Source organism: Lepus europaeus, chromosome 5 (assembly GCF_033115175.1).
Source record: "Lepus europaeus isolate LE1 chromosome 5, mLepTim1.pri, whole genome shotgun sequence".
Classification (NCBI taxonomy): Eukaryota; Metazoa; Chordata; class Mammalia; order Lagomorpha; family Leporidae; genus Lepus; species Lepus europaeus.
This window is the reverse complement of record NC_084831.1, coordinates 52,986,495-53,013,679: the sequence shown is the minus strand read 5'-3', so window position 1 is coordinate 53,013,679 and position 27,185 is coordinate 52,986,495. Positions and strand designations below refer to the sequence as shown.

General features: G+C 40.6%; 1 protein-coding gene across 3 annotated transcripts in view; it reads right to left on the bottom strand.

Annotated features, from left to right (window-relative positions):
* NFIA (nuclear factor I A) overlaps window positions 1–27,185 on the bottom strand; it is a 394,118-nt gene that overhangs the window by 130,556 nt on the left and 236,377 nt on the right. For all 3 annotated transcript variants that reach the window (XM_062191435.1, XM_062191437.1, XM_062191436.1), the window contains exon 4: window positions 8,623–8,697. In XM_062191435.1, the coding sequence (XP_062047419.1) occupies window positions 8,623–8,697 (75 nt within the window). The remainder of the gene's footprint in view (window positions 1–8,622; window positions 8,698–27,185) is intronic.

Genomic DNA, 27,185 nt, shown 5'->3' with positions numbered 1-27,185 from the left:
TTTCCTGCCTTTCCCTGACATCAGTTACTAGGGAGATGAATTCAAGAAGATTTAAATAGAAAAATAATTAACACCTACCACTTAAGTGGCAAAACTTCCATCTCCTGTTCCTCCTTCTCCTTACTTCTTTGTCTTTGCCTGTCTCTGGCGTTCTGAGGGATCTACTGTTCCACTGGATGTGGGGCCCTAACACTCAGACAGATGTGCAATGTTGCCTGGTCTCTTGCATTAGTGGCTTCTGCCTTTGGGACTGAAATTGATTTTTCTGCATTTTAGAGTATCATCTGGTCTCAGCTTTTGGTTGAGGTCAGATGTGGTGCCCACTTAGTATCTGATGCAGCCACAGCCGTGGGATTAAGTCTTCCCTGACAGGGGATGGACCCGATGGCCTCAGAGGTCTTTTCACTACAGGGATACATAAACCAGGCCAGGGCTTCTCAACATCAGCCCCTGCCCCAAGAGTGCATTGGGACTATCTGACCATCAGTGTCTGGAAACCAAGCTACGTTGTCAGTCACATCCCAACAACCATCTGTTTACAAAAATCCATCTGTTTACAAAAATAATTGTTTTAAATACTTTTACCAAGAACGATTTAATTTTTTTCCCTCTGACAGCTACTAAACAATGCTGTGTGTTGATAGGTACTCTAATCACACATGGGATTAGTTCCTTTCCAATACTTGACTTCACGTGTGGCTTTGCTCAGTGTGGATTCCACCAGCCTCATCTGAGACATGCCTGCTGGGTCACCACCAACGGCCTCTCTAATAGGCAAGGTTAGCTAAGATAATACAGTCCAGCCCAAATCTCAACAATATTGTGGCCTTATTGTGGGGGGCATGTAAGATTTCTGTCAGAGTTCTAGGCAACACAAGAGTGCCTTCCAGTTTCCCAGTGTCACCAACTGGATATGAACAGCTGCTCAGAAAGAACTGAGGTTAATGAGTGCACGGATAAAGGATTCCTAAAAAAGCACATCACTGGTAATAACCCCCAGCATGTTACCGCTTTTCATAGGGAATTTCTGCTCATAACATGAGTGAAAGCAAAATTTAAGAACACCACAGCACTAAGCTCTACTTTAAAAAGCTTGGATGCCATAGCTCAGGTGTGACTGGTCACTGGGGAAGTTGTCCATGTGCTGGTGTTAAGTAGAGATATTTAAACATCCTGTTATCTGTTAGATACTCTGAGAGAGCTTTGGCTGTAAAGGAGAGGAATAAGACTTTTTTCTGGCTTCCTAAAGCAGTTGATACTGGCATGCTCTTATGCTCTCAGAATTAGGAACTCTGAAGGGGCCACTAGAATGGTTCTTCTATTCATTGGAACATGAGTTCTAAATTGGCACTCCTTAATTTACACACAAGGTCTTCGAAAAGTTCATGGAAAATGCATGTTATGAAAAAATAATGCTTGGATTTCATTTTTTTTCACAACCAACCTAAACTTTTTTTAAATTTCCCATTTTAGGGCTGGAATTGTGGCACAACAGGTTAAGCATATTATATGGGCACTGGGTAGAGGCCTGGCTGCTCCATTTCTCATTTAGCTCTTTATTAATGCACCTGGGAAAGCAGCAGCAGATGACCTAAGTTTCCTGTAGACCTGGACAGAGTCCCAGGTTCCTGGCTTTGGTCTCACTCAACTTGGCCATTGTGGCAATTTGGGGAGTGAACCAGCAGATAGCAGATCTCTGCCCTCTCAACCCACCGCCTTTTAAATAAACAAATCTTTAAAAACAAACAAACAAAAAGTATGGGCTATGGATTTGAATTTTCCCAGTACAAATCCTGACCCTAATTTTAAAATTTCCATTTTGAAGTCCTTCATGTACACTCATTTTTGGTCAATGTGCTGACAGCCGTCAGCTCAAGGATCAGCTCTGAACACATGGTGAGACCAGGGGCAGAGGCTTTGCCCACTAATACTCACTCACAGTTGTTACCACCACTGAGCATCAAGTATGTTCAGACGCTAGACACTCTCTCACTAAGACTGCTTTATACTCCCAAGGGGGAAAACATTATTTCCAACACTCAGACGTACGCTCAGGATACAGTTGGGATGTAATAATCATTCACTGATTGAAGAAACTGTTGTGACTTATGAGAAGGACACAGTTAAAAGAGGTTAAATAGTGCCCAAAGCAATATAAGTAATGAGTGGCACAGCTTGATCTCCTCTGTATCCTGGACTATTCTGTGACACCATGGTGTGAACCATGGTGTTCTCTTAAATACAGATTTTATATACTATACATAGGGAGTACAATCAGTGCATTACCTGGAAAAGATGAGCAATAGATGAACACGTGACTGGAGACGCTGACAACAAATAAGTAAGTGCATAAAGATATCATGTGTTCTGCTTCTTCCCAAGGTTAAATCTATAGTAAGAACGTTCATGCTCTGTAGATGCCGTGGCTGAGACTACAGAATAAAGGGCTCTGCTATCCTGCCGTGAGGACTCCCCTGCAAGCCCCATCCAGGAAGGTTGGAGGAGGACGGGTGCACAGGAAGGGCTGGGCCTGCTTTTACAGCCTCTGCTGAAGAACCTGCTGATGTCACAGGCTTGTTCCTGCCACAGTTCTAATTTCAGCTGGGCCAGTGGGTTCCTAACACAAGTGCCAAGGCACAAATCAACCAGAAAGTACAGGCAGGTACTTCAGAAAGTTAATAGAAAATTGGATTTTAAAGGTTTATTTCGGTGGAAAAGATTTTGAAGGCCACACATAGAAAGGTCTTCAAAAAGTTCCTAGAAAATGAGAAAACTGAGCATGGATTTCAGATTGTAGGGCCACGTCAGCTGAGGACAGAGTCAGCGCGCGAGAGAAGACACCTCTCACCTCAGGTGGCTCATTCTCTACTGGGTGCGGAGGGTAGGACAGGAAAAATCATGTTTGTCCACCCAAACTGAGCTGGGATTAAGAAGAAAGGACAGTCTTATGAAAACGTCTCTTCCTGCCAGCCTGTTCCTTTTGCTACCGGCTTTGCTGTCCAAATATTCATCCCAAAGATGTTAAGAAAAAAATTATATGACAAAACATCCTTCTGTACCAATTCAATTTCAATATTTATTTTGAGAATTTATTGAATTATAGTGGAGGAAACCTGCTAAATGAAGCCAGCCAGGCTGATATTTTTTACTTCTAAGCATGTGGCACTATTTATTATTCTATCTCTCTATGAGGGGTTGATTAAAACTATAAAATAAAACATATACAAGGACATAATATACTCAGAATAAGGTGGTTTTGATAGGAAAAATGAAAAGTATATAGAACAAACCAGCATTTTTTAGTCTATAACATAATAGATTTTTTAAAAACACTGCCTTTTGGGGATACATATTACAATTGTTTTAAAGGGCCACCCACTGTTTTGTCTGCAACACACCATACCCTCACTTTAGAAGAGGTGCAATTGACTTCTACAGATATAAAATGTGTGATGTTCATTTTAAAATTACTAGTAGGGCCTGCTATTGACCATCTAATTATGCCGAGTTCCATTTATAAACATAGCTAACCACTAAGTTTATGGAGACTTTTTGTGCTGCTTTAATAGGATATTGATCGAGAGCATAGTTTGAGTGGACTGCCATTGAATTGTGTAATGGCAAACAAAAGGCAAGGTCAGAGCAACTGTTCATCCTAGGGCTGCAGTCTATTTTTTAGTATAATCTTTTTTTTTTGTTTTCTTCCTTTAACGCTCAAGCCCAAACGGTTTCTTTCAAAACAAGATCTTGCTTAAAAATATAAACTGTTTTTAAAATTCATTTCCATGCAATGACAATAGCTATCACGTTACTTAACAGAGGGGAACCAACAGGGTACTCGTTCAGAAAAGAAAGTTTCATATCTAACATGCTTTAATCAGGCTATGAAGCAGTGCAAATATCTAAATGGGATCCCAAAGGACTGGATGTCTGGAATTTCTTATCCTTATACCCATTTCCTCATTATCCTTGAGTGGGAGGACACTGTGTATTTTCAAGTTTGGGCTTATTCCTACCAGAGAGTTTCATTTTCTCACTGCGCCATGCAGCTGTGTTAGTTCTGTTTTAGTGGTTCTATCAGATTAGGTTAGAGCATCGCCAGTAGTTCTCAGCAAACATTACTAGGCCTGAACATCTACATGGACGGCTACAGGTACCTGAAGACACATCAGGGACCCGGAGACTTTAAAAAAAGAAAAGGCGTTTAAAACTGAACTGCCGTTTGGATCTTGCTGACGATTCCTGTGTGAGAATGTAGAAACAGTGCACATTTCTAAGGCAGAAAACAGCCACTAGGGTGCCACCTCATGCCAGGCTGTGGCAAATGCCTGGTTCCATTCACTCCCACTCTCCATTGACAAACAACTCGGGAATCCTGCAGTGGAGCTTTGTGGCAGAGCCAGGACAATTCGGCTGCTGGACTTTAATAGATTCTGCAGCAGTGCAACAGGAACCAAAACTCAGTCTGGGTAATGGAGAGTGCTTTTCACACCCAAAGACTCCAAAGCTGGCCACAGTGTCCTGAGAATCCTGGCTTTTCAGAATTCCAGGGCCGTGAAGTCATCCTTAGCCACAAAGTTTACTTAACCCTTGCAGCCGGCCTGGCCGTACAAACCACGGCTAGAAAACCAGAGCCCGCCGGCCCGAGCCACCTCCGGCTCTGCGAGCTTGCGGCTTGCCTCCTCCCCAGCAAAGCAGGGAAGGTTTCGGAGTCCCTCCACTGACTTCAAGTCAAACACAGTCAGCACTTCAGAAGGAAATGGGCAGGAGTAGTGGGTTTTTCAAGAGAGCTTTCTGGGTGCATAAGGAAAACACTGGTGCAAAACCAATAACAAGCGGGTGAGGAGAGCGGGTTCTCTGGGCAGCGGCTCCCGGCAGCCACAGAATGGGTCGTTTGCAGCAACTTCCAGGGAAAGAGAACCATGCGAAAATGCCTCCAGGAGGCTTTGTTTGAGAATGCGGCGTCATGTGAGAACCATTTCAACAGATGGTTCCTGTCTCCTTCCTAGCAGCTCCCGGACCGGGAACCACACTGTTCACATTTGCACGCCCGACCCCTGAGGCAGAGACTGCTCTGTGACACTGGCCCAGTCTGCACCTCCCTCCCCTGAAGCAGGTAATACATACGGAGCAGGGCTGTCCCAGGTGCCCACACAGGGGGAAGAGGCATCAGGAGGACCAAGTGAGACTTAGTTTTTAGGCTGTAGGACTTTCTTTGCTGCAGAAACAGAATTCTCTTCTCTTGCCTTTCATGGGCTTTAGATGGGAACAATTAAAGGGGGCTGGGCAGGAGGCCAGGATGGAGGCGGTCTTGGGGACCCAGCAGTCCCCCGATTCTGGCTGCTCCTCATATCTGATCAGTGTAATTTTATGTCTTGTAGCCTGGATGCCTGATCCCTCACCTCTGACTCTGTGAGACTACCCCTGCAGCTCCGGCTCCAGTGCCACCACCATCGCCACCTCTGGAGCAGCAGTGTTACCAAGGACAAACTCAGGACACAGTTATTTCTGTGACTCCTCATGAGGAAAGACTGAAATAGTACCTCTCCAATAAATTCAAAAGGAGGAAAACTAAAGACGGAGCTAACTGGAAACCTGGTGGAAATAAATATTTAGATTAGCAAATTTAAAGATCAAATACTGAGGATGCGGACAGAGAGAAAACTTCCAAGCGGCGGCCATCATTACTGATCACCGGGAAAGTGCCAGGCCATACCTGTGTATGTGGTCATAATAAGGGAAGACTGAGGACGATTGGCTGGGGCTGGGACAGAAAGGAGGAGGCTAAGGAGAAATTCACAACACAGTGGAAGAAATCCAAAGACACTGAAGGCAATGGAAACACCCAGGTGACAGTAGTACCCAGATCATTGAGGGGGTGGTAGCAGGGTTGGGGGGTGTAGAGGGATGAATAGGTAGAGCACAGGGAATTTTCAGGGCACTGAAACTCTGCTATGTAATACATTAGTCATGGATACATGGCAGTGTATGTTTGTCAAAACCTCTACAACATATAACACCCGAAGTGAACCCTAACGTAAACTACGGACTTCAGAGAATAATTATGTGTCTATACCGAGTCATCAATCATAAACAAATGTACTACATTAACAAAAGACCTTAACACTCTGGGAACCTCTTTGAAGGGGAGGGCTTTAAGGGATTTCTGCACTTTCTGCCAACCTAAAATGATAAGCCTTAAAAAAATGGATAATTAATGAAAATCAAAATGATACCTGAAAAGAAATCCAGGAAAAAATTTTCAATCAATTATATCACTTGTTTTTGTTTACATAAAAAAAAGTTTTCAACCTGTTTTAATGCACAAATTAATCAGTTGAAATTTGGTCGATTCAACAAGAGCTAATCATTCAACAAAAGCAAAGAATCCTGGGATTCCATTTGGTTCTATTAGGCAGTTACAGAAGAGGTTGTGACAAAAAAATGTCTGCAGTGAGCTAGCCGAGACCAGCAAAGTAAAAAAAAAAAAAAAAGCAAACAGCGTAGCCTCTTGATCACCACGGTCTCAGGCATGTGTGGGAAAAGGGACACCAACACCGACTATGGCAGACTGAATGAGATGCCATTCACCAATTGCTTAGCACAATCCAGGCACGTGGTGCGTGCCTGGCAAACACTAGCTACGGTAATTTTTCTTATTCATATTACATCATATCCCCTCTCAGGGCTGGCATCATGTGCTTAATCAACTTACGTACCAGCTAGCTTATTTCCATTTCAAGGATGCTGAATGCACCCGTACCCTACTCATCCGCAAAAAAGTGTCCACTGCAGCCCTAAGAGGGATGCTCAGCTCTTCCAGTGTGGGCACAGGAGGAAGAGGGCTGAAAAAAATAGGTTAAGAATTTCAACTCCATCATGTGGGCTGAGTGTTGAGTCTTTCAGGAAGGTGTGCTGGCAAGGAAACTTGAGCTTGGACATTCTTAGCCCAGCAGCCAAGGCAATCTTGTGAAATATATCCTGACAAACCTAGGTTAAAGATCTGCTAGAAACAGGGGTCTCTGTATTACAGTTGAGCAGCCTGGCCTGAAGCCACACTTTAGCTGACAGAGCCCAGTTTCACTCTTGGCAATCAGTTTCAGTCAGCACGGGGCCATGTGTGAGTCCTAGAGCGATTACACAGCAGTGTGCAGAAATGAAAAGCCTTCGGGAGCTGAAGGATGCTCCCGGTGCCAGGCGTTGGCTACACAATCCCCTAGACAAAGACAGGAAACAAATCCAGGTCTCTCTGCAAGTTCAACCCCAAGTCTGGCCAGACCTGCTAGCAGGCTTGAAGGCAGGTTTGGCATTCGGTTGGCAACCATGCGATCTATCTCAAACTAAAGGGAGGTCTGCTCAAGATTGGGATACAAAGCCTTACTCCCCTGGTTACCTTCCCATTGTTTCCCCTGTCTAGTGTCTCACACCGTCAAAGTCCCTTGTGCCAGTCAAACAGGATGTACTCCAGCATTATAGGGAGTTACCCATCCACTGTTTTATTTTGGGCAAATGACTTAGGTATATCCTTGGTTTAATTTGTTTGTAAAAATTGGGTAGTTGCATATCTCATGAGTATATTGCAAGTATTGGTTTGTATGACATATGCAGAGTCCAAGCACATGGCCTGGTAGATGGGAAATGTGGAACAGTCAAGAGATTTTCCCCTGCATCCACGCTGAATCCCACTTTATGGACTCGGGAGAACCAGCAAGACTACGAAAGACTGCACTAAGCCAGAATCTGGATTTAGAAGATCAGAATGGCTTGATTCTTTACTTGACATCTTTTTGAAAACGAGACTGACTGGCTTACTTGTTAACATTGCAAACCTATAACACGGGGGTTGGGGTGGTGAACTCGAAATGAAAATACATATTTTCACTCCTCCTTCCACAAAGGATGTCACTTGAAACCAATTTTAACAATGTAAACTTCACCTACAAGAGGTATTCTGAAGGGGGGGGGGAATGTTATCAAATAAAATTTTAATAGTTTCATAGTTAACTTCTCCTTTTTATTGGTACATACTGCCTCTTTCCATTGGAGGTCTATCTTAAAGTATACCTTTAAATAAAAACAAAGAGATGTCCAGGAAAGGCTACAGGGTGTGCACTGGGGGAGAATCTTACACCTTCTCCATGGACTGTCTGGATTATGTCATAGCAAAAATACAAGCACTGGGCCTTTGATCAACAGAACAGGGTAGTGACAGGTGCTCTTCATGCACTGTGGTGAGTGACTATTGACAAGCGGGTAATGATCTGCTGTCTTGTGTCACTCATACGGTTGGCATTAGCATAGTTTAAAGGTCAAAAACAAATTCCTTTAAAATGCAGAATTTCTTGGAAATCAGAGAAGTCTCTGCATGTTTTTTAACCAAGTTCACACAATCTTCTAGGGAATATGTGAGACACTCGGGATTTCCACCCTTCCTCTATGCCTCACATTAAAATGATATTTAATTTTTCCTGATTTAAATTCTTGGCTGTCAAACAAATTGCATGGCAAAATTCTTCCAATGAGTGAATGGAAAGGGGATTCTGAAAGCCTTTTATGTCTCTCGGAGGCCTACATAGAAAATAAGCACAGACCCAAGGAAAATCAAAGCAAAATTATACTTACTCTGTGACACTCTTACTAGCTCAGTCACACTAAAAACACCTGATGTGACAAAACTGTCCTGGAAGCCCAAATGTCCTGAGGAAACAAAAACAAAAGAAAACAAAGTGTCAAAAGCAGAAGATATCTGACAATAGAACTCTAACTATTGGTTTCATTATGATTCAAAAATGTGATGCCCCATCCTATACCCTGCTCTGGTTAAGAGTTTATGTGGGAGGTACAGTCATTCAGTTATAAAGACATTTTTTGGTTTGAATCTGGAGGCATGTGGAAAGCTGTGACACAACTGGGTGATTTTTGAAATGGTAAAAAAAAAAAAAAAATTTCAACAGGAAACTTGAAACAAAAGACAATCTAAAATAAATAGTTACCTTGTGTGACCTTAGCGACTTTAATAGTAGGGATGAAAACAGAATATCTAAGAACCAGCCAGGATGGCTAAGTTTCATAACAGGTTTTAGACATGATTCTCTAAAGAAACATCTGATGAAGGTTAGTTATCTATTCACTTAAATCAAACAAGATTTAAAAATGTTCCCTTTATCTCTAGAGGCACTGTAGGGTGAATTTTTTAAAACGTCATAATATAAAAGCAAGTGTCAATGGATGACAATTGAAAACAACTTCTTTTAAGAACAATAAAAAAAATAGGTATGTCTAGAGAAGAGTTTTCATGCCGGCTTGACTTTACTATAATTTTTTGTGTGTGTGTGAAAAGATATCAGTGGTTCAAAATTGTTTTGTCTTTGAATTCTGTGTCTGCTCATTTTTGCTGGATATAATTAATTTCCTTTATGATATTTATACATCTATTACTACTTGCTCATTTAATCTTATGATATATTCAGATACATAAAACTTGCAAATGATAAGGAATACTTAATCTATACATGTAGTTTCCCCTGTGTTTCTAAGATTTTCTTAGTCTCACACAGGTAGATCCTAGTTGAGAGGGCTGACTGGAAGGTTAGCTTAATGTTTACCTGCTTTAAAGTTTGTGTCGGAGGAGAAATGCTGGCTGAAGGGAATTGTAAAATAGCAGTTCTTTTAAATAAGAAACATACCCTAAGGAATTCAAAATAAGAAACAGACCAATCTGAATATGTAATAACCCATAAATAAAAATTAGATGATATACATTACGAAGGAGAAGCAAGTTCACCTATGGCACATTAAGTTCACCTATAAATTTATTAAGTGTCATGCACAGAGACACACGCACAAAAGGGTCATGTTTTAGAAGATTATAAACGGATCTACAAATTCTTCTTTGGGTTACACTGGATTGTTGCATCAGGATTTTTACTTGGATTTAAAAGTAGAATTTCAGGTAACTTTTTTTACATCATACACACAATCCATTTTATTTAGGTATGAGAATTCTAATTTTTAGAACTTGCAATAATTGCAAGCTTTTAAAAAATAAAGTGATAAAATTTCACCTTAAAGTGTGCAAAAAATTTTCCTCTCTTAACAGCCTATATCTAGGTATTTAGTTGACTTTTGTTTGGTAAGTGAATGAGGTGCTGCCCCTCACATTAAGAAAACTGAGAAAGAAAAAAATTAATAAATAAGAATTCTCTAATGATGTTTTGGCCAAACAGAATATAGCATCTCTTTTTTATTGAGACATTGTTGACATCACATTAGTCCCACAGATCATAACAAAGGAAATCCAACCACAGTGTACATTAAGGTGGACTTGAAACACGTGTTACAATAACAAGGAAATTCTAGGAGAATCTGGGTTATTTCCAGGTCTTTCTCATCTCTGTCTTCATCACTTGATTTGTGCGCCAGTACTTGTTTGAGTACTGAAATCTGAAATCCCTTTTTTTAAAATAAGAACTAGCATACATTTCTGAATTATAAACACAGTGCTTTAATCTTGCCTCCAAAAGAGCAAGGAAATTATCTTAAAAGCTAACTTGAATTTTGCACAAGGACTTGGAGGGAGGATCCGCGCTCTCATCCATTTAAACTATCACTCTCTCCTGGTTGCTTTTTTTGTTGCTCCCTCTTAAATATTTGTGTTGCCCAGGTTCAATGCTCATCTCTCTTTGCATACATACAAAGTTATGTTATCTACTTCCATGACATGAGGTACCAGTCCAGACTGTGATGCTCGTGAAAAATGAAAATAATACTTACTTTGTTCAATACTGTATCCTTAATGCCTGACATAAAGTTAGTGAGTGAACGACCTGTTGAACAGGTAGATGAATAAATCAATAGGCCAATGACTCTCAAACTTTTCTCTTGTGCTAAGACCTTTCTTCTGGGTTCCAATCATATCAATCTAAATGTGTTAGACATTCTACTCAAGTATCACACAGGTATTCTCAGACCCAACATATGCAAACTGAGCCCAGTTTCCTGTCCCCAGCAAACCTGTTCTTACTCCTTTGAATTCCCTATTTAAATAAATCCTCCACCATTCATCTAGCTTTCTAGGTTTGGGGGCCATCCCAGACTCGTACTTCTTACTATCACCCACCTCCACCTCATCCCCACTGATTCTGTTTCCTTGCTGTCTTGGCTCAGTGTACATCTCCACCTCCCCTCACAATGCAGATCATGACCTTTCCCTTCTCTTCCGCATGACCAGAAAGCCTTGCAACTACATTCTCTCCCATTAGCCTTGGCCTCCTCTCCAACCCACTTTCCATTCTGCACATCTCATTGACGGACAAATTTGATGATGTATCATTCCACATATCATATATATATATATATATATATATATATATATATATATATAAAGATTTATGTATTTGAAAGACAGAGTTACAGAAAGAGGGAGAGGGAGAGAGAGAGGTCTTCCATCCTCTGGTTCACTCCCCAATTGGCTGCAACGGCTGGAGCTGCATTAATCCAAAGCCAGGAGCCAGGAGCTTCTTCCCAGTTTCCCGCGTGGGTGCAGGGGCCCAAGGACTTGGGCCATCCCCTACTGCTTTCCCAGGCCATAGCAGAGAGCTGGATCAGAAGTGGAGCAGCTGGGACTAGAACCAGCGCCCATATGGGATGCCAGCACTGCAAGTGGCAGCTTTACTCACTGGGCTACAGTGGTGGCCCCCATTCCACAAATCTTACCACGCACTTCTCATGTGCCAGGCATGGTGCTAGGAGCTCAAGTGACAGTCCCTACCTTCAAAGAGTTGACAGTTTAGGACTTGATGCAGCTGACAACACATAAAACAAAATATTTTTTGAATTACAAGATATACAAAGGAAACAATTAGGAAAGGCTCTGCTTTAGATAGGATGGTCAGGGAGGGTGTCTCTTAACAGGTGCTATGTGAAAGATTTGAAAGAGCCAGCTAAAAAAGGAAGAGGAAAGAGCTCTTCAGGCAGAGGAACTCAAATATACAAAGGTCCTATGCACAGTAGGAAAAAAGGAGTTATTGAAGAAACTGAGACAAATTCAATGTGTTCAGAGCTCATCACCTTATCAGAAATCTTGCAAGGAACCTACCACATAAGCCAGCTACCCCACGTCTGGGGATATATCTGAGGAAAGGAAATCAGCATATGAAAGAGATCCCTGCACTCCCATGTTCATGGCAGCACTATTCACAATAGCCAACATCTGGGATCAAGTTAGGTGTCCCTCAGTGGATGAATGGATAAAGAAAAGGTGGTATATATACACAATGGAATGTTATTCTGCCACAAAAAAGAAGGAAGTGTTGCAGTAAAATGGATGGAACTGGAGATCATTATGTTAAATAAGCCAGATGAAGAAAGACAAATATTGTAGGTTCTCTCTCATACGTGGAAGATAAGGGGGAAAGTAAAGTAATCAATCTAAGCCTAGATTAATAGTGATTTTTAGGGGATGGGAAAGATGGGAGAGGGGGAAAGGAGGGAGGTTGGGAATCAGCTACCAGAACACCGTCAGACAAAAGAAATAAGTTCTAGTGTGTTCTACAGCACAGTGAGGTGACAAGAGTTCACTGTACCATATTACATGCTGTATGAAAGAACTAGAAGAGAAAAAAAGAGAAAAGCTAGGGAAATGGGCTAATTGCCTGGCTTGATCAGTTCTATGTATGTGTGTTGAAAAATTACAGTGTGCCACATAAAAATATACAAGTATTACAGGCTAATAAAAATTTAAATAATAAGATTATCAAAACCAAAATAGTTAAAAAGAAAAAAGAAATCTTGCAAGAGCTACAGAGAGCATTTAAAGTGTAGCACCGATTCCTTTGCATGGCAGAAGGCCTCAGTGTAGCCTCTGCTTCATTCTCCAAGCACACTGTTTAAGTTTTCATTTTTAAACTATAGCATTCTTTATTTCAATTTTTTAAAGTTTATTTTATTTATTAGAATGGCAGAGAGACAGGGACAGAGAGATCCGCTAACCACTGGTTCACTCCCAAATGCCTGTAACAGCCAAGGCTGGACTAGGTGGAAGCGAGAAGATAAGAACTCAGACCAGGTCTGCTACACGGTTGGCAGGGATGCAACTACTTAAGTGAGTACCTGTCGCCTCCCAGGGTGTGCATTATTAGAAAGTTGGAATGGACATCAGCATGGGGACCTGAACCCAGGAGTTCTGAGATGGAATATGGGTATCCCAAGCTGTACTAAACATTCACACCCGAATTCACTGTCTATCTTTCGTCTATGGCTTCTGGTCCTACCTCTTGGCCTAAGGGAACTACATGCTCCTCCCTAGGACTGGTTCACCCCCTTCCCTGAAGCAATTCCTTCTTCCTGAAATGTCCGTTCCTCCTACTCCTTGCTTAGCCACATCCTATCTGTGCTTTAGCATCCAGTTTTTATTTTTTATTTTTTATTTTTTATTTATTTACTTTTATTTTTGACAGGCAGAGTGGACAGTGAGAGAGAGACAGAAAGGTCTTCCTTTTGCCGTTGGTTCACCCTCCAATGGCCGTCGCGGTAGCGCACTGCGGCCGGCGCACCGCGCTGATCCAATGGCAGGAGCCAGGTGCTTCTCCTGGTCTCCCATGGGGTGCAGAGCCCAAGGACTTGGGCCATCCTCCACTGCACTCCCTGGCCACAGCAGAGAGCTGGCCTGGAAGAGGGGCAACCGGGACAGGATCGGTGCCCCGACCGGGACTAGAACCCGGTGTGCCGGCGCCGCAAGGCAGAGGATTAGCCTAGTGAGCCGCGGCGCCAGCGAGCATCCAGTTTTGTTGTCACCTCTATCAAGAGTCTTCCCTTGGGCCAGCGCCACGGCTCACTTGGCTAATCCTCCACCTGTGGCGCCGGCACACAGGGTTCTAGTCCTGGTTGGGGCGCTGGATTCTGTCCCAGTTGCTCCTCTTCCAGTCCAGCTCTCTGCTGTGGCCCGGGAGTGCAGTGGAGGATGGCCCAAGTCCTTGGGCCCTGCACCCGCATGGGAGACCAGGAGAAGCACCTGGCTCCTGGCTTCAGATCAGCACAGCGCACTGGCCATGGCAGCCATTTGGGGGGTGAACCAATGGAAGAAAGACCTTTCTCTCTGTCTCTCTCTCTCTCACTGTCTAACTCTGCCTGTCCAAAAAAAAAAAAAAAAAAAAAAAAAAAGGAAAGAAAGAAAGAAGAACTGGCAAAACTTAAGACTTTATACAATGACTGCTAACTTTCCCTGGGTCCCTCACTGCCTTACTTGTCTCATTATGGACCAGGTATATACACACAGCTTTATCCTGGGACCTGGTATATGGAACTGTAACTCTGTCTTTTTTACAAATGAGACTGCGAGTCTCCTGAGTGGGGAAAAATCCTCTGCATATTTGGACCTGCAGGTGCTAACACCGCACCCTGCAGGCACTAAGTCCTCCAGATACGCCTCCTGATGGACAACACTCAAATTGGGTTTGCCTGTGTTTATTTTCTCCTTTTATAAAATCTTTGACAGAACTTTTTTTTTCTCATTTCTAGTAATATGGTTTCAACTACAATTGAGCTAATCTATACTGGAAAGCTATTAAAATGTGAACCATCCAAATACTCCTTCCAAATCACACAGGACCAAGGAAAACGATCCATTTAGATGAAGCTACTGGTTACGAAGGTACCACCAGGAGTGGGCATTTGGTGCAGGGGTTAAGTCACTGCTTGGGACACAAGCATCTGACATCAAGTTCTAGCTACTTGCTTCTGATCCTGCTTTCTACCAATGCAAACCCTAGGAGGTAGCAGATGATGGCTCAAGTCCTTGGATCTCTGCCACCCACATGGAAGACCTGGATGGAGCTCCTAGCTCTTGGCTTCAGCCTGGCCCATCCCTGGTTATTGTAGGCATTTGTGGAGTGAACTAGTGGATGGAACATCTCTCTCCCTTTGTAGTCTCTCTGCCTTTCAAATAAAATGAAAATAAAAATTTTTTTAAAAAGGAAATGAAATCAGTTTCCATCAACTGTCCTACTATTATTAACATTACTGTTCATATTCTGGAAGACCAACTAAAAACAGAGTGAAAAAGCAGCATTATTAATGAATTTTAGGAGCCAAAAAGACGGAAGAGAATCTAGTCTCATGCTTTAACTAGGATCATGTGTGACCCTGAGAAAGTCACTGCCAAAATTACTTTATCCCTCTTCTCCTATCAGCAACCTGTCTCCCAAAGCTTACTCAGTGTGTAATTTAGAAGGTAAAATACACGTGAATATGCAGTGATCAGGAAAGTACAGCATATAATTATTTCACAAGGCTTGATGTAAGCATCTCCTCTCAATATTATCAGATTCTCAGAGAGCTCTGGCTAGCTTATAATTTGTCCCTGGTCAAAGGGCTGTGTGAATTCTACACATGTGGAACTGGTTTTGGTCCTTCACCAATGATTTGGAAATCCACTGATGAATTCTCCAAGAAGACAGAAATGAGAAGTGAGACGTAAGAGATGCTGGAAAAAGTGATATGGCCAATGTAATCAGTAGGTGAACCTGAGTGAGCAGATTAATATTTCATTCCCAGTAACACAAGCCAAATCATAAAAATGACTTTCAGGGAAATTACACTAATCTGGCTGTTCTACCTTATTGCAAAAGGAGAAAAGCATGGAAAAGAAAATAAAAAGGTAAATTTAAGCAGTTTCGAATTCAGACGTTATTAGCATCAAAAGATCCTCAGTTGGAAAGCTGATTAAACATTCCCGAAAGTTCTCAAGATTTACATTTTGAATAGGGCCTCTCAAAAATGAGAGCACAACATATACTTTTGTAAAGTATGTCTTCGATGAGAAACCAGATTGCTCAATGATCCATCTCTACAATGCTGAACTGCTGTTCGGGAGCAATTGTACAGGAGACTGAAATGAGGAGCAGATCCTCTTTCATTTTATATAAAATGGGTAAAAAAGTTCATTCACTGAACTCTTGTTCAGTGAGTTCCCAATTAGAGTACCGATTTCAATACCTTGGAGCCAGTCATACTCACAGTGGGGAGGGATGAGACTTTCTGGGAGAGGTAAATGTAAAAAGCTAAATTCTTTTATGGGTGGTTAGGAAAAGGAGTTCTCTTTACCTCGATGATATCAGCAGTTATTATGGAAAATGCCATTATAGGAGAATCAAATCTCATTTCACGGAGGGACTGAATATCTATCTACCTTTTAACAGGCACGAAAGGAAAAAAAGTGAGATTTGCAGAGAGACAGGTAACCTTGCAGAACTGTGCAGAGGTCGGGTTGTGGGTGGGGGTGAGAGCCAGCTGGAACAAGCCGCCCGTGGGGTTGGCCGCTTAGGAAAGTCTGAACGTCCATGAAACAGAGTGCATTTTGTACGTCAGAAGGGAGGTTACACACAAGATGGTAGCATTGCTTTCCTTGTTCGGATATCAAGGCTCTCCTCCCTGAATGATCACACCCTATCTGTTCAGTAGATGCAGACAAACCGCAATATATGGTCATTCCCTGGTACACACTGCCCCTGGGGAAGTGAGAGGCCGGATGGGGCCTTTGCATGTGTGTGCCCCAGGGCCCCTCAGAGGGAGAAGAGCTCCCTCATTCTCACACCATCCACATGCATCTCACCAGGATTCTGGAGGGCCTGGGATGTGCCACCCTGCTCTAGGCTCCTCCCTTTCCCCCTGGTTCCCAGCTCAGCACATTTCAGGTGTGCTCAGCGATTCCTGTTAAGGAAAACTTCTGCTCCACTTATCTTACATCACCAGCCTCTTTCTACCTTAGCTGACAGTTGGTTGTTTCTGTGTCTTATCTCTGTACTCCTACAACAAACTGGGGTAGGGCAAGGTTGTGTCTCATTATCTTCCATTGTCCACAGGCCTCAGCACAATCCTTATTCTAGGTGAACAATGGATATTTATTCAGTAATTCAGATGAGTAGTTTGAGACACCCTTATTTGTAGCACTTTAAAATACAATGTAAATTATTATTAGCTTACCTACATAGCGTTATGTTATTCCTGTACTCTCAATCTGCAATATCTTAGAATGCAGGATTTTTTTTAAGATAGCAGATGAGGGTTTATTTCCGCTGATCTGCTAAATTTAAATTTGATCTGATACGTGACTACATATTATTGTTATTTAATTATTCATTCATTGGTGACATTCTAAATATTTTTATTGTTAGAATAACTTTCTTATATTAAAGCAAATGGGAAGAACAAAATGGGACAAAAAAGCAGTAAGAATACAAGTACATTGTGTTTGCATGTCAGCTTTATGATGGTGGGGGAAAATTCATTTGGTAGCCCGCCTACAGTAAACATTGAAAAATTGACAGATGGTGTTAGATTGACAATAAGACTGAAACACTTTGGTCTGAGAATTTGTAAGACAAATAAATGGTCAACTAATCATATAAATGTGGTATTCTGATTTTCTCAGATGAATAAACGGACTGTTACAAATGCATGTGTAATATGGTTATGATTGTCATTCTGATTTATCATAACGCATGAAGGGATTGTCACCATAATGGAAATAATGTGCTCTTCGCCGAAGAGAAGGATGAGGACGAGAGAATTTTGAGAAGTATGTCTCCTGGGACTCACATACTCTTGGCATCCTTCTTTTGTTGCTTGCTCCACATCTACATGCCCTTTTCATCTACTATTACTCCACACAGACACCTCATCTGTATTTTTCATTTGTTTCCATCATTTCCATGCAGACAAGTCAATATTTGGTTTGCTGCTCTTATTCAACAAATAATTATTGAATGTCTATTATATAGAAAGCACAGTCCTAGGCCCTAGGGATACAACAGGAAACAACACAAAGGGCTTACTCACAGGGGAATATTAAGGAATGAATACAAGGAAGATATTTATGCCAAGATTTTCAGTAATGTATTTATGTAAAAATGAGTCTTTTTGTAAGAACTTTCTAGGAAAACATTAGAAACTTAGCAAAGACTATTGAGATTCTGTGCTGTGCTGATTCTGCTGGCTGTCCATACATACTCATGGCTGAGAGCTGGAAACCACACTTCCCAGCCTGCTTCAGGTTAACAGCAGCCATAACTAGACATAATCAGCTCTACCCCACATGCCTGAAAAGAAGTTCCTGCCCGGGATACTCTCTCTTCCCCTTTTATGGATCACAACACTTTTGACCATGCAAAGACAGAGCCAACGGGACAGCAGAGCAGTAGGACAGAAGGAACCTGGGCCCCTGAGTGATAATGATGAGTAGAGCCTTCCTGCCAACTCAGAGATGGTACCAAAAAGAATAAATGGACTCCAAGATATACTGACAACTGTATGTGTGTGTGTCTGTGTGTTTGTGTGTGTCATCTCTGGGGTTTTGCTATAGTGGCTTAGCACTTACCCTAAACAACCTATTAATGTTTCCTTTAGTATCTAATGTGTCACAAATTAGCAGTCCACAAGCCAATTCCAGTCTCCAAACATCATGGTTTGGCCACTACAATACTTTTTATTACTATTTTGCTTAGGAATGTCTTTAAATTGGACATAAGCTTGTACATTTACTATACTCTCCAATACTCCACACTGCATTTCACTTATTTAAATAAGATGCAACTACTTGGAAGGCATATATAGTTGTGATGCCTACTAGTTGCTTCCTCTCACTTTAACTTACTAGCACAGTTGGGAAAGAATGGATGGATGGTTGGTGTCTTTTTGTTTGGGGGAAAAAAAAACTCAAGGCATCAACAAGGCATCAGTATTTCATGATTGTTTTGAGAATTAAGTTTAGCTCCTTAGCTAAGGATTTAAAGCCCCTCAGTACACTTTTTCAGTGCTGTCTCCAATGCTACCCAAATATAAAGCCTCTATTCTGCCACCAAGATGTTCCACCTGCTATCTCACAAACTGATCTGTTCCATCTTCCATATCAGGGTCTGTGTGAGGACTTCCCATAATGAGTTCTGTGGACTAGTCCTGTGAAATGCTCCACTAACAACAAAAACAAAGATACAAATACATACAGAGTTTCCACAGTAAAGTAAGTTCAGAAAACACAGTTGCCCCTATTCTTAGAAAATGGTAAGGAACATTTCCACTTTAAAGCATCTGAGAATACCTGCCATAAATAAACTTTCTTGCTATGATTGCCTATTTCCCCAGTAATTTGACGGGAATAACACTTTCATTTATAGTGCTTCTTCTCTTCTTTCTCCATTTGGTTTCCTGTGCTGAGGGACAAGTAGAATGCACACCTTTTGAATTAATTGACATTTTAAATGCATGACCCAAGGACACTCCACATCTTAACTTGCAACCACTTTACCACATCTACATTAGGTAAATGGATCAAGCCAAATGACAGGTGCTCTAAAGTTAGGCTCCTATCAGAAAAATGCAGTGCAGAACCTCTTGAGATAGTATTAACTTTCATCAAAGGCATAATTTCTCCAGTATTTACTATTTGTTTGGCACTCTGCTAATTACCTGAACTATATTAGCCCTAACTCTGTTGCAACTCTGTGATTGCTAATATTCTCATTTTACAGAAGGGGAAGCTGAATCTCAAACAGGTCACTCAGAGAGTGGCAGAATCAGAATTAGAACACAGGTATGGTTAGCTCTCTTTTATCTTACATGATATCTTTTTATCTTACATGATAAAAAGTAATCTTTTTATCTTACATGGTAAATTGTATTTCATCTTGCTCCATCACACATTACACCACAAAAAGTTGAATATTCAATCTAATCCAAAGGCTGTTTCACATATCTTTTTTACCACTCACTGGAGTTATTAAGGAAGAGCAGCATGTAACTAAACTTGCTTGCCCAATGGAATGACTTCCCATAAAGAGAGTTTATGAGTTTGAAATATAAGTGATTGAGCAATTAATTAAAGCACTATCTTGATCAGATACCAAAACATCTAAAGATAAAAGTAAAAAATATTTTTACTTATTTGTATGCTGCAAATATTGGATACATGGCATCATGGAATAAAATGGAAATGGAAAGAACTTTAAAGGCAGTCATCACGGTACTGTAACAAAGAAAATCAGACTAATAAAAAGGAGGATTTTTTAAAAAAATCCATTGAGTGTATCTGCCTTCCTATAATTTTTCCTCATTTACCTTGATTTTGCCCTCTGGGACAGGCAGAATAAATCTTCTCTCTCTGCCATTCTGCTATTCTTCAAATATTTGAAGACAGTCCCCTCAACCTAATTTGTCTCCTCTAGGCCAAATACCTTTCCTTTCCTTGCTTTGTCATGTCAACAAATTAACTTTCCTATTTCTCATAAACATTGAGAATTATGCAATCATTAGATCTATAAGCCAAAATAGGTGTTTTGCACATGGACACGACTACAAACTAGCTTTGTACAAGGACAAAGAAACACTTATTTTAATGAATTTTTTTCAAAACATCATTAAAAAAACAAAAACAGAGAAAATTTTGCATCTTAAAAGAGGTAAGGCACACTACAATTAACATTGTTAAGTTAAATATTTTAAAATTAATTTTGATGGTTTTTCACATACTATAAACTTAACATGTTTTAATTAACCTGGTTTTGAGCTACAAAGGTTATTGGAAGCAACATTTTTGTTTTCATGTTCCAAATCAAAGTTTCTTTCTAAACCTGGACAGTTACAGCTGGTAATTTGCAAATGGATCAGACCATTTGTAAGAGCTTTCGCTTCTGCCAATGAACACTTACATATACTGGAGAAAAAATAAGGAAATGTATTCCCTGAATACATCAGAAGCTGATTACCTTAAATGAAACAGACACGAAACTGGATCACCCGAGGGCTACCCTGGTTCATGGATGTAAAACAGCAAAAACCCTTAGTGCCATATCACCCTGTTCTTCCTTTTTTGGTTTAATTCACAGGGCTGTGAAACCACTTACGGAGAGCCCTACTTGCTAAGCCACTTCAGCACACATGCAATGACAACGAAAGAAGATGACCAGGGGCCATGAGCTAATTTTAAGACACTCAACACTGATTTTAGTTCACCAAGCATAGAAAGAAAATGATTGATGGATTAAGCAATACATTTTTAAAAAATCTTCACAATTACCTTTCCAAGACTACAGAAAAGAACAAATCTATATTTACACATAGGTGAGTATAGTTTTCCAAATACATAATAAAGTTCGTTAATGTTTACAACCACAAAATGCAAAGAGCTTTCATGTTTTAGAAGTCATTTGCTTTGTGCAATTCTCGCTCATTTACTCATTACAGTAGAGGCTGTAATCCAAGTGTTTATTCTAGAATCTATACTCTACATCTCTGCAGATACTATGGCGTGCCACAAACCGTGTGGGCCATGATACTTTGATTTGATGGCCTAGCACAAACACAAAGTATCTTAGAAGTACCAGGAAATTCTTTGTGAAATATAACAGAATGAATTAGACTGTTCAGGCCATGTCGTGTTAGCACAATGGAGCAACACTTTTAAGACTTTAAAGTCATGTAATACAATTCTAGGCTGGATCTTTCCTGTTAAAAAAGAGCAGAATGGGTGTGATTGGGAGAGAAAAGGGCCAATATTTGACAACAGAAATCAGCATAACCTTTTAACTGCAGCAGCCATGGATGACTGCCCTTCGACCTTGGGAGATTATGTGGGATTTCAATGACAACAGCTGGAAGTGAGCATGTGTGAATAGAGAATACAGATCTGAGGCCTGCTACAAAAGACTGCACAATCTCTGCCCAGATCAGAGTGCTGATTAGAAATTGTTTCCTGGTCCTGGCTTAATAGAGTGTGATCATGAAAGTTGGTGTTTTTTTCTTTTCTTTTCTTTTTTTTTTAAATTCTTCCAGAAGGAAATCATTGGTGGATTTCTTCTATTCCCATTGGACCTGGAACCCCTCAAACCTGCTGACTTTCACATGAAATAGGCTCATCTTTCTTAAAGATGTGGTTACAAACAAAATTTTATTTTACATGCTACTTTTGATAGACAACATTTCTTTAAGTTCTTGGTTTTTTTTTTCTCCCAGGTTTTAAAACAATCTTGAAAGGAGTATTTCATATTATTTTTGCTTAAGGATCAGTCACACACACATACACTCGCACACACACATGCACACGCACACATGCACTCACAGCTTGAATGAAAGTGGGAAATACATCTTTCATATCTTTCTAACTCTGCCATTTGTACAGCATTTAACACGTGCTGGGTCCTCAGGATATGTATCATGAATGAATGAACATAGAAATGAAGCATCTATTCTTAGCTATTCATTCTTTTTATTTTTTTCTTGAGATGTCAAGGTAGACTCCTGCTGCTACACAAGCATCTAACCTTTACCTTTTTCTCCAACCAACCTGACACATACATTAGCAATTGTTTAGTTAAGTCCTTAGGTTTGCTTCTCCAACAAGAACACATGAAAAAGATGAGTAATTATTTCCTTTCAAAGATAAGGTAGCAATTCAGTAGATGCAGAGATATGGCTGCTTGGTGAAGTAGTCATTTTAATCCAGAAAACCCTCAATACGGGGCAAGTGTTTGGCACAGAGGTTATGACACTGCATCCCGTATGAGACTGCCTGAGTTTCCTGCTGAGGCAGCAAATGCTAACTCAAGCACGGGTCCTTGTCACGCATGTGGGAGACCTAGACTGAGTTCTTAGCTCCTGGCTTCAGCCTGGCCCAGTCCCAGATGGTGCATGCCTTTGGGGTGTGAACCAATGGTTGGTTGTCTCTCTCTCTCTCTGCCTTTCAAATAAATAACAATAAATAAATAAATAAATAAATAAACCAGAGGAACATCATTAAAAAAAGAAAACCTCAATAAATTATTTTCACTGGACTAAAATGTACATATACTGACATGCATGCACTATACAGGATCCTTTTATTACAGTATTGCCCAGTCATGGAAACATGGAATTAAAAGATAAATTCATTCTGGTGCAAAAATTTTGAAATCCATGTATAATTTTTTTCATAGTTTACATTTTCAATGAACATCTTGAAGATCTTTTGATGCATATATTTCAATTTTTTGTGCCAAAATAAACTTACCTTTTAATCCCATTTTTCATGGACTTTTTAAAGTACCTCTGTACTTACTGACATCGCTCTGAAACCACCAGAATGATGCCACATGATTACTGAAGCGGCATCAAGATATGACTCATTTTTGATGTTTTGGTTTTACCAATACTCTATCTTACCTTCCACTGCTCTGGATTTTGCTAACCACTCTAGTTTCTATATCAAATTAGCAACTACTTAGCTTCAATAGAAGGTGACCTTTCCTCTTTGCAAATAATAACCTGAGTTGGGCAAAAACCGACCTGCATAAGCAGAAGCTGGTGAAACTTTCTTCCAAATCAGAGTCAGGTCATCCCCCTACAGCCTTCTATAGCAACTCTAGATGTTATTACAAACAAGCCAGGGGACAGATTGTTTTTTCAAAACAGACCAAATCCATTTGCTGTTTCAAAATTCTATAAACAGAGTATTAAGGAATTCAATTCCCAGAGCAACTATATGGGTGTTGGCTTCAGTCTCGTGGGTGCTTCTGCCAAGCTCGCATACTTGGAGAACGACTGGGTTACAGTGTCCTTTGCAGCTCAGAGCATGACTGCGCGCTCGGGCTCTCAGTTCATCGTAAGGACTGGGTCTTGCTGGTGACAGGTATATGTGATAAATGTTCCAGAAGGCTGACCTAATTTCCGACGAAGTGAGTGTTTTGCTAAGAACATTCCCTCAAAGTGTCAGCTCGCAACCAAGGATTCAAACCTGCCAGTATCCATTCTCAGCAAGTTATTATCGTGGCTTGTGAAACTTCACTTAATTTTGCCTCATTTATCAAACCTCTCCAGACCTAGGTTTGAATTTAAATAAGCTATATATCTCATTTAAAGCATGTAACTCTCAAACACTAAAAAGTTTCCAGCTTTTAGTTATCTGTAATCAGAAAAACCAAATGCTCTGGGCGAAATACAAATGAGGGTAAAACGGCAAGGCACTTTCTTTTTGCTTATTGAGGGTTAAATACAGCAAGTGTTCATTTAAAAATATTTCTGAGGTTATTTACATAAAATAAAGTTGGAGGAGCACTTTTGGAGAAAACTGAATCCTAACTACCCCAGGCTTCCATTTTCCCACCTATAACATGACTGTAACGCCTGGAACTTCCTCCTAAATTTGTTGTTAGATAGTGTGCATTTAAAGTGCTTAGCAAAGAATCTGGAACACAGAATGTGCTCTAAAAGTGATGGCTGTTATTATAGAAAATAAATATATTCTTTATACCTTAGATCTTGACGCATATAGGGAAATTTTAAAAGAATTTTGAAATAACCATGTTCTTTCAACATAAAATGCTAATGTAGATGTGTCATAAAATGCTGTGTATATAAATTAAAATGATGACAATATAGCTTTGAATAAATTTTTTGAGTAAAAAACAAATTATTTTCTAAAGCAAGTAACACAACATTTATTATTAAAAACAAACCCTCAGGGCCAGCACTGTGGCACTGCCGGCATCCCATACGGGCGCTGGTTCTAGTCCCACCTGCTCCACTTATGATCTAGCTCTCTGCTATGGCCTGGGAAAGAAATGGAAGATGGACCAAGTCCTTGAGCCCCTGTACCTGCGTGGGAGACCTGCAGGAAGCTTCTGTCTCCTGGCTTTGGATTGGTGCAGCTCTGGCCATTACAGCCATCTGGGGAGTGAACCAGCAGATGGAAGACCTCTCTCTCTACCACTGCCTTGGCCTCTCTGTAACTCTGCTTTTCAAATAAATAAATAAATCTTTAAAAAAAATAACCCTCTGGCATTTCTTGGGGTTTTTCTTTTAAAAAAAAGTGACATATAATTGTACATGGTCTCTAAATTGTTTTTTAAAAACTTCACACAAATTTTAGGAAATGAATTTGTAAATATAACTTTATATCAATCCTCATTTGTAGTATTTATAAAAATGATTATTTATAATTCCTTAAATAATTTTAAATATGAATCTCATCCAGTTTTTTAAATGCATATTAAACATCTGCACCAGCCACCCATTATCCCGCATTTGAGGATATGCATCTTGGCCTTATGATTTGGGGATGATAACTACTGATACTCTAGAACTAGACCTCAGGTCAGTTTCCTGTGGAGCAGATCAAATTTTACCTACTTTTCTAATAAACAATGTATAGGAGTATTTAGAGAAAGAAAGAATTAAAAAGCAAAAATGTCTTTTTTTAAAAAAAATTCTACTTAATTTTTTAAAAATTTGTTTGCCAAAAACTTACTTTGTTAACTAATTTGCTGTGTTGCTTGCTCTAGAAAACAAGTATTGAGAAATATAATTTTGTTTTTCAGTTATTTTTCAAGTAGTTATTTCACTTTTTAAACGTGAAAATATTTTAGATTATATATGTGTGTACATATAAAAATATAAAGCATTTCTACGGAACGTAGAAATACACAAGTGCAGGGCCGCCTTCCTTCAGTATAGAGAGTCATCAGAAAGCATCATTAAAGAAAGGGTCCTGATTCCTTATAGCTTTAAATCAATGGTAAAAGAATTTGGCCTTTTAGGCAGGAGAATGATTGACATGTTTCACTTTACTGGCTTTGATCAGTGAAGCACGTCCTGGTGCAGGCCATTTCCCTGATTGGAGGGAACAGAACCTTTGTTTGACTCAAGGACTGGACATTTCATCCTCAGCTCCAAGTCACGATGCCCCGTTCTTCTCGGAAGTACTGCAGCACTTCTTGCCAGGGTTATTCGCATTTTGAGAACTACTTACAGTGTTCACAATGAACCTGAACAACACTGGACACTTGGAGTTCCTGGCCTCCACCACTGAATGCCAGCAATAATCCCTTCTCATGTCAACCAAAAATGTTCTCACATGTGTTTGAATACCCCAAGGAGGGGTATCTGGTCCTGAGTGAAAACCTCTATGGCATAAACACCACCTTTCATACCTGGTTAGGTATCAGTACTGCATTATCTTGCCCACCACTGACTCACTGACAGTTACTGACTCTGTAGTTAGGATGCAAACTCCTTACAAGCCAGGGGCTGATTCTGACAATTCTATTCCAATGTCTCTTCTTCCTCACCCATGCCTGTGCCCCTCACCCTTACCCAATTTTCTAGCCCAGAGTTTATAGTGAGATTTGACATAAGATAAAGCAAAAAACCAAAACCAAAAATGACAGTGTATTTGATTGCCATGTTTTGGGAGGCTCTCAGACCTAGGGTCTATCACTATGAACCAGACTTCTAAAAGAAGTCTGATTTCAAACATTGGCTCATGTTTATCTTTTTATGTGACAATGTTGACCACGCCTCTCCAATCTCCTTTTGCTGCTGCTGAGATGTGTTCACTGTACTCATAAGCTCCTGGGAAGCGCTCAGACAACATCTTGTGGTTCACAACAGCATCCCTGTATCTACAAGTCCACAGGTTCTACAGACATATGAAATAACATGGAAAAGTATAAAATTCACATGTGCTGTTCCCTGCTCTCAATGTAAGAATGAAGGTGAAATAAGACAAGGGGCCAAAACGACATAAGTCCCTATTGGTAAAACCAAATGAACAATACCCTGAAAACAAACAGAAAACTAAGCAACAGGCCACATTGTGTCAAACAACCAGGAATTCCAATCAGTGCCTTTGTCTCGGAAGTAGGGCAGCTCCTCCAGCTCTCATTTTTAAAAAAATGTTCCAATAGCTTATTGAATACCTGTCATTTTTCCAAAACTGAGAGCCAAGGGCAGCTACCCTGTGCCAGGATGCATGGAAGTCCTTCAGCTTTTGATTACCACGGACTGCTCCCTTAGTTCACTTCCTGCCCCCAACCCTAGCACATCTATACAGTCTTCCAAGGTGGCAAACCCAGACCAGGTGGGAAGCCCTGTATATGTGTATGGAATGTATGCACATTTATGTGGGTGTGTTTAATTTTGTTTAGTCCCTCCAAAACTCACATAAAGAAAAGCACGTTAGGGCCGGCATGGTGGCGCGGTGGGTTAAAGCCCTGGCCTGAAGCGCTGGCATCCATATGGGTACTGGTTCTAGTCCCAGCTGCTCTTCTTCCAATCCAGCTCTCTGCTATGGCTTGGGAAAGTAGTAGAAGATGGCCCAAGTCCTTGGGCCCCTGCACTGGTATGGGAGACCTGGAAGAAGCTCCTGGCTCCTGGCTTCGGAT